We start from the raw sequence: 15,727 nt of genomic DNA, 5'->3' as shown, positions 1-15,727 counted from the left end.
CTTGTACATGCTCCGTTCAACTACAACCATGAATCAATGAATCATTCAGGAATTCATAAGTAATCTGGAAAGCATTTTTCTTTGAAGGAATTAAGGAAATAACCACAACTGTTGGATTCTTCTGATCCAGATGATTTTGCTAATTCATAAAATTTCCTCAATTGCATTTAGTCTCCACATGATTTGCAAGTGAGCTCTCTGAAAGCAGTTTAAAGTTGTGTTCAGGAAACAAACTAGATGAAACAGCCTTTCACATTGCAAGTAGAATATATAAAATAGGTATGATGAATCTAGTAATTTGCAATGTGTGTTCTCTGAAGATTTAATTGAACATTAACTTTTCTCTCACTCTGCTCTCCCTCCCCAGTAACTCATTTAGATTTAAAATCCTTCCTATTTAGTTGGAGTAGACTGATGATATGTGGTTCATGTATATAGGAAATAGTGAACAATCCTCCAGTTTAAATATTCCAACAGGCCATCGGATTTTCTGGGATGAAAATAGTCCACTGGCAGACATCCCTTTTTAGTAATTATTTAAAATCCAAAACTGAATTAAAAGTTGGATGTCGTTGATATTATTGTTACATTTATAATAGCAGTTAGCACAACGCTATTACAGCGCCAGTGACACTGGGAAGGAGTTTGTACATTCTTCCCTTGTCTGCGTGGGTTTCCTCTGGGTGCTCTGATTTCCATGTGGTTGTAGGTTAATTCTGTATACTTGTGTGGCATAGGCTCATGGGTTGGAAGGGACTGTTTCTGTGCTGTATGCTTAAATTTAAAATTTAAATTTAATAATATCAAATGGCTTTAATGATGCAGAGTTAGTAGAACCATAAAACACAGAAAACAGGCCTTACTGCCAGACTATTATTCTGTCTAATCCCATTGACCTGCTCCCAGTCCATAGACCTCCATACCCTTCCTATGCATGTACATGTCTAAATTTTAAAATCGAGCCTACATTCACCACTTCAGCTGCTGGTTCGTTCCACACTCCCACTCATCTCTGTGTGAAGAAATTCCCCCTTATTTTCCCCCTAAACATTCCCTTTTCACCCTTAACTCATGTCCTCTGTTTGTGTCCCATTCCACCTCATGGGAAAAAGACAGTGCATTTACTCTGTCTCTACCCCTCATAATTTTGTATACATACCTCTTTCAAATCTCCCCTCATTCTTTGCTCCAGGGAATAAAGTCCTAACCTGTTTAACCTTTCCCTGTAACTTAGTTACAGGGAACTAAGTTACAGGGAACCGATGGTCAGAACACTTCCAATCTCTTTTCAGTACCAACCGCTCAGTCCAAGATTCCGCCCTGCTCCAGCTCCCTCAACAGCCCCTAAGGCTAGAGCTGGATGAGGTTCCCACCCTGGATGAGACATATAAGGCAATCGAACAACTGAAAAGTGGCAAAGCAGCAGGTATGGATGGAATCCCCCCAGAAGTCTGGAAGGCTGGCGGCAAAACTCTGCATGCCAAACTGCATGAGTTTTTCAAGCTTTGTTGGGACCAAGGTAAACTGCCTCAGGATCTTCGTGATGCCACCATCATCACCCTGTACAAAAACAAAGGCGAGAAATCAGACTGCTCAAACTACAGGGGAATCACGTTGCTCTCCATTGCAGGCAAAATCTTCGCTAGGATTCTACTAAATAGAATAATACCTAGTGTCGCCGAGAATATTCTCCCAGAATCACAGTGCGGCTTTCGCGCAAACAGAGGAACCACTGACATGGTCTTTGCCCTCAGACAGCTCCAAGAAAAGTGCAGAGAACAAAACAAAGGACTCTACATCACCTTTGTTGACCTCACCAAAGCCTTCGACACCGTGAGCAGGAAAGGGCTTTGGCAAATACTAGAGCGCATCGGATGTCCCCCAAAGTTCCTCAACATGATTATCCAACTGCACGAAAACCAACAAGGTCGGGTCAGATACAGCAATGAGCTCTCTGAACCCTTCTCCATTAACAATGGCGTGAAGCAAGGCTGTGTTCTCGCACCAACCCTCTTTTCAATCTTCTTCAGCATGATGCTGAACCAAGCCATGAAAGACCCCAACAATGAAGACGCTGTTTACATCCGGTACCGCACGGATGGCAGTCTCTTCAATCTGAGGCGCCTGCAAGCTCACACCAAGACACAAGAGAAACTTGTCCGTGAACTACTCTTTGCAGATGATGCCGCTTTAGTTGCCCATTCAGAGCCAGCTCTTCAGCGCTTGACGTCCTGCTTTGCGGAAACTGCCAAAATGTTTGGCCTGGAAGTCAGCCTGAAGAAAACTGAGGTCCTCCATCAGCCAGCTCCCCACCATGACTACCAGCCCCCCCACATCTCCATCGGGCACACAAAACTCAAAACGGTCAACCAGTTTACCTATCTCGGCTGCACCATTTCATCAGATGCAAGGATCGACAATGAGATAGACAACAGACTCGCCAAGGCAAATAGCGCCTTTGGAAGACTACACAAAAGAGTCTGGAAAAACAACCAACTGAAAAACCTCACAAAGATAAGCGTATACAGAGCCGTTGTCATACCCACACTCCTGTTCGGCTCCGAATCATGGGTCCTCTACCGGCACCACCTACGGCTCCTAGAACGCTTCCACCAGCGTTGTCTCCGCTCCATCCTCAACATCCATTGGAGCGCTCACACCCCTAACGTCGAGGTACTCGAGATGGCAGAGGTCGACAGCATCGAGTCCACGCTGCTGAAGATCCAGCTGCGCTGGATGGGTCACGTCTCCAGAATGGAGGACCATCGCCTTCCCAAGATCGTATTATATGGCGAGCTCTCCACTGGCCACCGTGACAGAGGTGCACCAAAGAAAAGGTACAAGGACTGCCTAAAGAAATCTCTTGGTGCCTGCCACATTGACCACCGCCAGTGGGCTGATAACGCCTCAAACCGTGCATCTTGGCGCCTCACAGTTTGGCGGGCAGCAGCCTCCTTTGAAGAAGACCGCAGAGCCCACCTCACTGACAAAAGGCAAAGGAGGAAAAACCCAACACCCAACCCCAACCAACCAATTTTCCCTTGCAACCGCTGCAATCGTGTCTGCCTGTCCCGCATCGGACTGGTCAGCCACAAACGAGCCTGCAGCTGACGTGGACTTTTTACCCCCTCCATAAATCTTCGTCCGCGAAGCCAAGCCAAAGTAAACTTAGTTCCTGAAATCCTGGCATCATCCAAGTAAATCCACTCTGATTGTAGTAGCTATTGTAAGTAAGTTTAACCAAGTGGTGCCATTGCGTTTGAAGTGCCAAATAGAGCCCAGAGACCTCCCAAAAAGCCCAATTAAAAATATTAGGGGGAAATGCATCCAATAATTGGAAAATGACATTGTTGGAAGATCAGTGTGTTTTCCTTTTTGATAACTGGTGACTGATGAATTACATGTCAATTTCACCAAAACAAATTCTCAATACCGAAGAAAAGGATTAAAAGTGGTTTCTGTTTTTGAAGAAGCTTTGCAAGGAAGCAGTTGACTGGACTCCAATTAAGAATATGAAAAAAATATCAATAAATAGGTAGAATCTTTTGCAAATGTGTATGTAATATGTCTTTTTGTTTCTCTTGTTTAGAGTGGAATGCACGTGAATGGGGCACCTGCTATGATGCAACCACCATTGCAAACTGCAGTGCCTGTTCCTGGACCAGTACCGGTACAAGGACCAGGTGGACCAGGACCCGGACCCGGACCTGGACCAGTTGGGCCTGGAGGTAGAGAAGTTTTTGCAGAACATGAAAATAGTTTTTATATAAGTGAAACATGAAAGTCTGCAGACACTGTGGTTGAAGTAAAAACACAATGCTGGATAAACTCAGCTAGCCATATAGCTCAAGCTTGAAATGTTGGTTATGTTCATTCACTGTCAACCTCTCAAATCTTTAGCTTCATTCTTTAAATTATTACTGATCTGAACCCTTTTTTTAAACCTTTTTTTCATAATTTCTTAACACTTGAACATTGGTGGGTCCCATTTAAATATTTTTGGTAAGTGCAGATTTAATACATTGAAGTGTCAAGTAAATGTAGCCCCCTTAAATTTTGAATGCAATTTCTTAGTGGCTGTTCTAGTGTACTGTTGCAGCACTCCATAACATCAGTATATGGGAATTCTTCTTTGGCTTGGCTTCGTGGACGAAGATTTATGGAGGGGTAATGTCCACATCAGCTGCAGGCTCGTTTGTGGCTGACAAGTCCGATGCGGGACAGGCAGACACGGTTGCAGCGGTTGCAAGGGAAAATTGGTTGGTTGGGGTTGGGTGTTGGGTTTTTCCTCCTTTGTCTTTTGTCAGTGAGGTGGGCTCTGTGGTCTTCTTCAAAGGAGGTTGTTGCCCGCCGAACTGTGAGGCGCCAAGATGCACAGTTTGAGGCGTTATCAGCCCACTGGCGGTGGTCAACTTCAAAATAAAGACTTAAATTTTTCATTCATGGAGCTATGGTAACTCACCAATTCTATTATGATTTTCTAATTGCCCTTTTGCAGAACCTCAGAAACTGATTCTTTTTTTTTTGACAACTGATGTCAGGTTAACTGGCTTACAATCCCTTATTTGTCCCTCTTTCTTTCCTTGTTTATTAAATCTGATTATATCTGTTTGTCTTCCAACCTGATAGGACTGTTTCACAATCAAAGGATATTTTTAAAGATCATAACCAATGCATAAATTTCAGCTTTTGCGTACCATCACCAAAATATAATTGTACATAGCAGCAATGTTTTCTTTCCTGATGAATGCACTTTATCTATATGAATTACCCTTGTCCACAGGAAACCTACAGCCTCAGATGGGTCTTGCTCCTTCAGGACCGGTGCCAATGGATAGAGGACAAGGTATTGGGCGTGTTGGTTTTTTAACTTATCGATCGAGCTTAAAATTTATGTCCTTTAACTACTACGTCGTTTTATTTTTAAATAATGCAACTCTTGATGAGAAGGAAGGGGATAGAAACAACTGTTAGGTGCTGTTACTTTTGGGGTTTTTTTAATTATATTTTTTCATAATTCTTCTTGTATATTGTGGTTCCAAGCATTCAGTTTAGTTATCAACTCAGAAATGAACCAGTTGGTGTCCTGTATGCAGAAAATTGAGACAGTATCCAGGCATAGGCTAATTAGTAATAAGTAACATTTGTACCACACAACTGATGTTACTGACCATTTGCAAAAAAAATCTTACCTTGACATTCAATGGCATTACAGTTACTTGGGGTCCACTAGTTACTATGCTGGTAGTACACTGGTGAATGATTAAAATTAAAAACCAACTGACCAATCTCAATTCAAACCTGCCCACAGCCTGAGTTTTTAATAAATCTTCCCTTGTATGATGTGAACCTGAGGCATTTATAGAAAGATGGGAAATAACTGCTATATTGCCTTTGATCAATTACAAAAGACATTGCAATATTTTTAAAAAAACATAGTGATTGGGATAAAATATTGAGCTGAGCTTGTGTGGCATAACAAGCCTGACTTGAAAAGGAATATTTTAAAGCATGTATGCACCTGGACCAATTGAATCTGAACACACTGCTAACCTTGCAAAGTTATGTATTCTACGGGTTACATTGACCAGAAACTCATTAAATATATCTGCAGAAACACGTAAGAGGTTTGTCTGCTCATGAGCCAAAACATTTTCACTATATTCAAGACACTTCTGGTGTATGATGAAATACTTTCCCTATGCCTGAATAAGTGCAACTCAACTATACTCAAGAAACTTGTACCAACCAGAATAAGGCAGCCATTCTGATTGGTATCTTTCCTACAATTCTCTGTAAAACTAGTGCTCATTGGCTGAGGTGTTTCCATCTACAAATTTCACTGCAAGTACTATCCCAGGCTACTTGGGCAGCACCTCCTTACCTAGAACTTTTACAAGTAGTTTACTCCCCTCAAGTTGCATGCTCTCCTGACTTAAAATATATTAATGCTACTTCAGCACTAGGTCCTGAAACTTCCTATCTGAGAATGCTGTGGGAACACTTCCATCTGAAGGACTACTACAGTGGCTTCTTGCCACTTTTACGAAAAAGGAGAATAAATAGCACCCCAAAAAAAACTCTTTTTCATTTTCTCAGTGGCAATATTCATCTGAGAGTAATGATCGGGCCTGTAAAAGCTGAGCAGCATTTAGACATGACCCACTAAAGTTTTAAGTAACATTTGTGCTAGAAAATGACCATCTCAAAGCAAATCTGGTCTTGATATTCAATGGCATTACTATTACAAAGCCCTCCACCAACAATAGCTTGATAAAGATTTGTTCAGCGATTAAAATTAAAAACCTGACCATAACCAGTTCAAATACGACCTGAACCCAAACCAGAGTCGGTTTGTTGATGTCATATGAAAATCTCCAGTTTCTTGGTCAGAAAGAACAAAATATACATTTATAATTGCCAACCCAGCTAGTGAGCTATAGCAATCAGATAATCTTCCTCTGACCCAGTGTCTGAGTTGTTTTTCAATGGAAAAATATCTTTCTGGATACAAGGCTGCGTAGAATACATTTTGCACATAATAATGCAGTTGCACATATACTTAAGAAGTGTGGATAAGGAATGTGAATCATTGTACTCCTTTTCTCAATAGCCCCTTTTTCACTGGCACGTTGTCCCAGGAACTGACGCCCAACTTACTGGTTAAGGGTCCAGTGGGAAAGTGAATCAATCAACTCACTGGCATCAGATCACGCCGGGGATTAACAGCCTCGACCCCTACTCACATCCCTGGCGTCAGCTGATGCCAGAGTGCCAACTAACCCAGTGAAAAAAGGGCAAGTTGCTTCCCAGGACATCCCAGTTGAAGATAGACTCTCTATCCCTGGGATGAATTGTGGTCAATGTGAAAGCAGGTAGTGTCCTGGTTAAAAGTGGCCCAGTGGGAACAACAAAAAGAGCTTCTTTAACCAGGACAGTGAGCAGCAAAAACAGCTTCTTTAACCAGGACTCCGAACAACCAATTAACTGGGATGCCAGTGAAAAAAGGACTAATGATGATCCTGTGTTCGGTTGAAAATTGGTCAAGTGGTCATTTTTAGTCTGTTACTTGTGATTTAGTGTAGTCCAAATGTGGAACCTAGTGAGAGAATGTAGTAAAATTATTCATCTAAAGTGAAGGTAATGAAAGGAAGTTCTGCAGTGTAATTCGATCCATTTGCTAATTCCCAAGTTATTTGTGAATTGTGGGTGATCCACATGTGTGAAGTTTTACATCGGCACAAAGATTATTAAAGTCAATATTTGACTTTAGACAAAAATATTTATCTTTGGCATATTATTATAACATATTTGTATAAATATGTTTTTATGTGCTTAAAAGCCAAGTGAGCTATAATTTTACTAAGTACTTCCTATCGGTTTCCCTGACAGAACAAATGAAATTGTATTTATATATACAGTACAACTCCAGTTATCTGAAATGGTCGGGACTGGGCCTTTTTCTGATCAATATTTTTGGATAATTGGTCATTTTTTAAAAACAGCCCAATAGCACTTGTTTAAACAACAAGAGAAGATTTAATTTTCACCAAAAAAACAACCTGAAGAAAATAAGGCAAGTCCAACACCAAAAACTCAAAATTCTACTCAGAGGTTTTTCCAAAATTCCAAATTTTTTTCAACCTGAGGTCAGTTCGGCTCAGGAAAAAAATGTTGATAACTGAGGATTTCTGATTGTTTTGAATATCCTCAGTTATCCCAAATTTTTTCGGAGGCGAAATTGTATCATTTCGGCTTTAAATTTTTTTTTGATAAATGAGGATTTCTGATTGTTCTGAATATCCTCAGTTATCCCAAAAATTTCGGAGCCGAACAGACATCACTTCCAGGTCCAAAAAATTTTGGATAATCAGCTTTTGGATAATCGGAGTTGTATATTTTTAACAAATATTTGTAAACCTATCAGTATATAAAATTGCTGTGCATAGATTAAAGTTTACTTGAGTTTACTAGGGGCGCAATCAATTACTGAGATCATTCTCATGGTCTCTAGCGTACTTGCTTTTTGGCATAGAAACTTGCCAGTAAATAATAAAAAATTGAAGTTGTCAGAATTCTAACTTGGTAGAAAATGGGGATTTAGTTCAACTTGATTGTCATCTTGGCATTATACAGCATTTTGCTATACTTAACTCTTTATTTTATTAATTTTTGAGGGCTTGTTGCTGAAATTTCTTGTCATTTGTATTTTTGTAATGGTCAGCGTGCAGCTTTTCTCTTAACATTGTGGTTTTTATTTTCATTTACGTTCCTCATCAGCTTTCTCATATGGAAAATCTTGATTCTGTTGTTTTGGCTGCTTCACAGAATGCTCTCAGATATACTTTCATCTTTTTATGACTGTAAAACTCAATCCAATTCTTAAACAGTATTATTTAGTGCCAGTAAGAAATTATTTTGTTGCCCCTAGTATCCATTCAGAGAGTGTTCTTGGAAGGGTTATTTGCTGTGCTTCTCCTACTATTAATGCACAAAGCTGAGTGTTGCAAAGGCAGGTTATCCATTGCACTGTTCTTTATCTCGTGTTCTCACAGGAAATATGCACTCACCTGTGGCCTCCGCAGGGACTGCACAGATCGAGAGAGGACAAGGTACCAGTCTGATTTCAATTTTTAACCTCTGATCTTATAATTAACCTGTAACAGAGTAAACCCTTCAGCTTTACTGGATTGCTTTCACTTAAAAAGTGTTCATTTTTGTTGGAGGGGATGTCAGGGTTATTTTTTTTAAAACATGGAATGAATTTCCTGTTACAGATTTGAGGTCAGAGGTTAAATAGATTTTGGAATTATTGTGATGCACCAATATATGATAAATCCAGCCAGAAATGTATTTCATTGGTTGAATGATCTGACAGTGCTTTTTGCCAGGTCAAAGCTCCAGTGACTAAAAAACTAGAAGAATGTGGCTTTATTCCAAGGATCTTAATTCACGGCACCCAAATCAGGATCATCATTGTGTTAACATATTAATTTTTAAATGTATATAATGGTTAAAAGTTTAAATGTTGAAGTTTCTTCAGTTTTAGTCCTCCACATTAATCATTCTTTCTGATAATGTAAGTATTTTGAAGGCTACATCCAAAAAATTGTGAATCAATTTGGGCTTTGATCTTTTAATGTCCATACTCACTGTCCAAGAGAATTTCTGTTCGAATGCCTAAATAGTTGCCTTGTGTCAGGTCCAGTGAAAATGTATTTTTTGCCATATACTTACGCCGGACCAAATCTGAATCAGCTCAGCCTGAGCTTGCTCTTGAGAAAAATAACATCCATCTTTTGCGTGCACTGAACCTGTTTCATTTCATCCATTTCGTGGATGCCTCAACTCCATGTCCAGTTGTATTTGTGCGATAACTTTGTTCTCGTAACCACTGAAAATGCTCATCTGGTCACAAAGTATCTTTGGGGAGAGGAAAAAGAAACAATGAATGTTTCAGGCCTTTGACCAAAAGCATCAACTTTTCACCTTCAATATCCAATTTCAAGCATCTGCAGTTCTGTTGCTCTCATTTTGTTACAATGTTTATTTAGAGTGCAAACCAAATGGAAATTTGTTATGGTTAAAAAATAAGACCCAGTTGAAATAATATCTTGTTCTCATCCAATTTATGAATCACATAATTTCTGATTATCTATTTTAAGATGCCCCTTTATGACTTTTCTGGGTTTGGGTTTGTGTGAGATTTTAGAGTTGAGTATGTGATTAGGTGGGCTCAAGGAAACTGCAACTTTCCTTTATATAACACCTTCAATAAACAAAAAATATCCCACTTAATTAAAAAAAATACTGGGTCAATGAAGGGATGATGAGTGGAGAATTATTCTGGATGGTACTAGTAGATCAAAACTTGAAAGGAGAGCCTTATTATTTACTATTGTGTATTCTGGGACTAATTTTTTTGGTCCATTTTAGAAGATATGAATACAGTTTCAAAGTTGTTATCTATTCCTAATTATGCTGGAGGAGCTGATGATGAGCTATTTCTTGAACTTTTGCAGTCCATGTGCTCAAAGCATTGATGATATTCCTACCGTCCTTAAAATAAAATTGTTTGGCATTTCAACCCATTTATGCTGAATGACATGAAGATGATGTTTGAATTGGGAAATCATCTGATTCTCATGTAACCCATAAGGCCCTGGGGGGATTTGTTCACTTTTAAGAGTATCAAGACCTCCTCGCATTTAATGATTTTCTAGAATTTCATGCACTCTCTTGAATTCTCGGTCAGTAAGGATAGGTGAGAGGTTTTCAGTTAAGACCAAATTTTTGACCTCTAGCTCCACACACACTGCATTGATATAATCCAGTCCTTGTATTTTCTTCTTCTCTATTGCATTCTGTATCTATACATCTTTTAGATATAGATGTTGATGCTTCTGGTCTGCTCATCTATATTCCAGATTGGTCTCCTGTTTTAATGAAACAGTAGACAGAGGAATATGATGGGCTGCAATGTTAGAGATTATAGTGGCCCATTGACCACCAAATGGAATTTGAGCCACTTTATCTTTTTAAAATCTATCCCACGGCAGTGCATTGTATGCGACCTCTGCATTGTGACGGAAGCTATTCTCAGTTGGAAGACGAGATCTTGCATATGGAAGGAATGTGCTGTGATCAATCCCAGCAATATAGCTGTGAGAAAGTGCAACAGGTAAAATGGTAACTACGAAGTCCAGATGTTTTCATCACAGTTTCACCACAGAAGTTTTGTCAATTAGCTTGGTAAGCCAATGGTAATACTGCCAAGCTTGTTGTCTCAATTTATATTGAATAACACTGTCCTTGCTGCTGGTCACACTGGTTAATCAGGTGAAAGTAATTACTAATGATAAATAGCAAATTTCTTTATCCATGTTTGTTTTGATGCAATTAAACTTCGAGATTCAGAATGTGATGAGTGAGATTTTGTTCATCCTTTGCCCTCTAAAGTTTGAATGTGTTACATATAACAAGATAGACAAAGAGAAGATTTTTACCTTACAGCCTTATTGAAACTGTTATGCAATTTGCAGATAATATGAATATTCTCAGCACTGATATAAATCAGCGGAGTTAATAATCATCCCGTAGATGCTCACCACACCTTATTTATGAGTATCCTTCACTTAGTCACTGACCTAAACTTGTATTTTTGGTGTGTTCCCTGATATTTGTGAGGACTACATTGCAATTGCAACTGAGTGATCGAGACCTCAGGCATTATGATTGGATATGCAAAGTGCTCATTTTGTTTTTTTTGTTTTGCACTGGTTTGATACAAAATAGCTTATTGGGTCATTGTAGAGCTAAGGCAAATTTGCTGTGTTATGATCATTATTAAATGTTCCTTCTCTGAAGCCCTATACAGGTATTACATCCAGTTGGACTTGTTTTATAACTCACTTTTATTTTAGAAAAACAGTATGTCCCCCCCCCCCCAAAAAAAAGTCCAGTTGCATTCTCTTCTTTAAGAAAATCTATTTCCAAAAGCTATGACTTTGAGCCTGATGTAATCCTTGCTGCACATTGTGTAGTTTTTGAAGTGTCTTCAAGTTGTTGACAGCTAAAGTGGAATTGCTCTGTCTCAAGTGAAATTGGGCAGATTGGGAATAAGGCAGACAATTGTTGGTGATTGGGCGCATATGGATTGGAAATTAAATCAGTTATATTGAGAAGAAGGCTGGAGTTCATCCTGCTTCCAGAGTTTTGGTTTGATTTAGTGCTTGGCACAATAAATTTTGATGGCAAAATTAGCTTTTCAAGTGTTATTTAAAATGTTGCTTGAATATGGGAAAGGTATGAATGTTTTTACAGTGGAACTTTTAGAGTAAATTTTCTTTTTCTTCCTGTGTCTTCAGCCACTAGTCAATCTTTAATTTCTGTGGATTTGATAATATGCTTAGACCTTCATCAGAAGAAGTGGGAATAACTGCAATCAAGATATTTGTTTATAAGGAAGCACAAAGTTTGTAGAATTTAAGAAATGGTTGGAGATTTGCATGTCTCAGCAATTTCAAATGGTTCTGTTGATAATTGAGAAGTAGAACAAACAAAAGCTTTTATGTAGGAAGGAAGTCGACTTTTAACAGACTGGATGATGACCATCTTGAACTTGTACTTCTATTAAACACTAAATATTGACATAATTATTTCAAAACCCAAATCTTGTTTTAGTACAACAAACTGGTGCTGCTTTCATAAGATAATTTTGATCACAGTTATTGCGGTCGTGTTATATAATGGAAAAATCATTCCACTTCTAAAATATATTGTAAAAATAGCATTACAGTTAATGTGATTATGCTATTTTCCTTTATGACATTTAATGGCGACTTTATTTGAATTGAGACTGCACTCTCTTGGAAGATGCAAATCTGTGGATGCTTCTCAACAAGTGGTATTTCTATGTCTTTGTGAGAAAGCCATGAGATTTTTATTGTCTTGTATCAGTATAATTACTACAATGTTTGATTTTCTCTTTGGCTGAATAGTTGGTTTAAATTTTCATTTTGATAATTTTTTGGAAAAAGTGCAAGTGTTTACACAGCTTTAGAGAGGATAAATCATTCAAATCTCATGTCTCACTATCAAATAATTGTACATATCTAGTTGTGAACTGAAGCATTCTACTAGATAGTTGTATGTTTCAAATGACAGAGAATGTATATTGATTCAAATTGATCTTGTTAGAACACAAATGATATCAGATGTCATTTAATCATCCTTAATTTTCATTGATATATCACTTTTGTGATGTGAAGGCCTGTGAGTTCAGCCTTCAAATGGATGGCTCACTGTGCAGGATAGTAATCATCTCTGCTCTATGAAGTTAGGAAAGGGTTCAGTTTTCTTCTGCTCGCCTTTTATATCATAGAACGTCTTGTACATATTTTCACAAATCTTTTGACAATTATTCCTTTTCCCTTTCAGTCCCAATGCAGGACCCCAGAGGCAATATGCAACGGGGTCCCCCAGTAGGTGGAGCTCCTGCTCCAAGAGGTTTGCTCGGAGATGCACCAAATGACCCACGTGGAGGAACTTTGCTTTCTGTTACTGGGGAGGTGGAACCTAGGTAAGTGTGAATCTGTAAAATAATTAGCTTCAATCTGTTAAATATTTCCTTGGGTTGATTTAAGGCAATACAAAATTTTTTGACAACCATTCATTTCTCAGGTATGTCTTTTTAATGGCATTTTTAATGTATGCTTTTTTACAGTTAGAAATTTATTGCCTTTCTTGGCACAAGTGGCCCTGGGGGGAAAATTGTATAATCACTAACTTATTGCAAGCATTTATATAAAGGGGGGAATGGATGGTGTTAATACCTGACATATGGGAAATGTCCCTGGGCTGTGCTACACTGAACAATTCCTTGGCTAACAAAATTAATTTTAATTCAAAGCATTATATGGCATTATTGTAGGACAATTAGAGGTTTGTGTCATTGATATTGTCAGCATAATGGCTTGGAATGATTCGCATATTTATTGGTCTAATCTACGCAAGTTAACCTTTTGAAGAACTCCGAAATCACATTTTGACTATGGATTGGTCACATTATGCGTTGCTATTGATCGCAGCTGATTCATGGCTTATTAGCTTGATATTGATTGGCATGGTTCAAATTTTATTCCCACTTTGAATCACTTAATTTGAAAATTTCAGACCATTAACCAAATAGCTATATAATTGTATTGCTTTTGTCTTACAGGGGATATATTGGGCAACCACATCAGGGGCCACCCATGCACCACGTGCCTGGTCATGATGGCAGGGTACCACCCGACCTTAGAAATGCCCATGAACCTCGGGGAATGCAACATGATATGAGACCAGGGCCGATGGGAGAACAGAGAGGACCCATTGGTGAACAAAGGGGCCCAATGGGTGAGCCACGTGGGCCACTTGTTGAACCAAGGGGGCCTATGGGAGAACCAAGGGGGCCTATGGGAGAACCAAGGGGGCCTATGGGAGATCCAAGAGGGATGATGGGAGATCCAAGGGGGCCAATGATGGACCAGCGTGGACCTCCTCATGAATCTAGAGGTAAATTTTTTTATAGAGGAAAACGTGGATAATTTTGAAAATGACAGAAATTACAAAATATAATTTTTTTTTTGATCAACCATATTTGAATTTTCATTTGAACAAATTTTGCTAGAAGTGGAAATATTTTTCAGTAAATACAATGAATTTAATTTGATGAGCACGTTACAATATTGTGATTATTGATAATTGCCACTGCATTTTAATAAGTGTAATTTTGAAAATACCTTATTGATTTTTTTTTGAACATTTAAATAAGCAAGTTTTAAATGAAATTTATCTTCTCCATAACATTCAATTGTAAGAAAAATACAACACAAGTAGGGCATTATGTCAATCTAAGGTTACCTTTTGTTTACACTGCCTTAATGCAAGTGAAATATTTAACATGAAAAAAAAATGATGGAAAGGATTGAGAAGAATTTGACTTCAATAATGTTGTCCCATAGTATTCCTTCAGCCTGGAAAATTACACAACAGCCTTTGGCATCCAGCTTATTATGCATATCAGACAGTATATTTTCTACAAATGGCTCTTTTACTTATTGAGGAAGATGACTGTAAAGGAAAAAGAATCTTTATGCTTGGTTTTTTTTGGGGGGGAGGAAGAATATATAATCAAAATAATTCCTGTTACCTAATATTTTTGAGATGGATTGATATATTTCATTGCACATCTTGGAAACTTTGAAACATCTGGAGAAGTTGATCAGTAAACAAATGTTAGTGTTCCTCAGCAGCTTGAGAATGTGATTGCCACTTTATCAATGGCACAGTGTTGTGAAAATACATATTTAAAATGGAAACTTATCTTGAAAACTGTATGATGATTTGCCATGTTTGTGAATTGTCCTGTTTAAGTATTCTGTTTGTCCAGATTGGGGCACGTGCAAATTATTGTATAATGCCTTTTTAAAAAATGTCTGCCAGAAACAAGGTGAAATTTTTGAAAATTATCTGGTGAAAGGAGCAGACATATGCCAGATGGACTTGACCACAATTGTGAAGTCATTTATCTTCGATGGAAGGAGGAAGGGAAGTACAATAATCTAAATACTAAAGGTTTAAGTGTGCCACAGAAATTTACTAGAATTTGGAGCACACTGCTTGCATGGCTGATGAAGGTGGATGTACTCAACATTTGAGAACTATTGAGTCAAACACCTGAATTGCCAAAAAACTGAAGGCTACACGCCAAGTCTTGGTTAATGGAATTTGTGTCAAAGGGTATTTAATTGGCATGGACTAGGTCGATCAAAGGGTCAGTCTCTGTACTATCAACTCTTTTAAATTGAAGCATGGGCTAATAGGATAACTGCAGGAATAGGTCATCATAGGTACATTTTGCTAATTTTCCAGCACCTCTGCTAGATCATCCTGTCAGATTAAATTTGCTGCTGGGTTTTGCTGAGAATTGAGAAGCGTGGAAGAGGAGCAAGGAGCAGGGCTTATCTATGTGTGAGAGATAAAGTTATGTTTGGCATGGTGTTTATTTGACCAAATTTAATTCAGCAACTCTTCCAAACAAAAAGTTTTATTTTGTGACTCTCTACCTCTTCCTCAACCCCTCAGCACTCGCTTTCATCTTGGTTATTTCAAAACTTGTTGCAAGCTTTATTTTTGCACGAAATCAAAAGTTACCTAAACTTTCAAGGAAATCTCCAAAGCTGGC

The 15,727-nt window shown here is 38.5% G+C and overlaps 1 protein-coding gene across 3 annotated transcripts in view; it reads left to right on the top strand.

The window, feature by feature from the left end:
- The window catches only part of cstf2 (cleavage stimulation factor, 3' pre-RNA, subunit 2), a 42,112-nt gene that overhangs the window by 12,758 nt on the left and 13,627 nt on the right, over positions 1 to 15,727 (top strand). The window contains exons 7-11 of one of the 3 annotated variants that reach the window (XM_069893347.1): positions 3,590 to 3,728; positions 4,784 to 4,846; positions 8,556 to 8,612; positions 12,940 to 13,081; positions 13,721 to 13,896. In XM_069893347.1, the coding sequence (XP_069749448.1) occupies positions 3,590 to 3,728; positions 4,784 to 4,846; positions 8,556 to 8,612; positions 12,940 to 13,081; positions 13,721 to 13,896 (577 nt within the window). Of the gene's footprint in view, positions 1 to 3,589; positions 3,729 to 4,783; positions 4,847 to 8,555; positions 8,613 to 12,939; positions 13,082 to 13,720; positions 14,056 to 15,727 lie in introns of all 3 variants that reach the window. The other 2 variants (XM_069893345.1, XM_069893346.1) reach the window with 2 other exon arrangements.

This window comes from Narcine bancroftii, chromosome 8 (genome assembly GCF_036971445.1).
Source record: "Narcine bancroftii isolate sNarBan1 chromosome 8, sNarBan1.hap1, whole genome shotgun sequence".
NCBI classification, from domain to species: domain Eukaryota; kingdom Metazoa; phylum Chordata; class Chondrichthyes; order Torpediniformes; family Narcinidae; genus Narcine; species Narcine bancroftii.
Note: the sequence above shows the minus strand (reverse complement) of the source record. Positions and strands in the feature narration are given on the sequence as shown.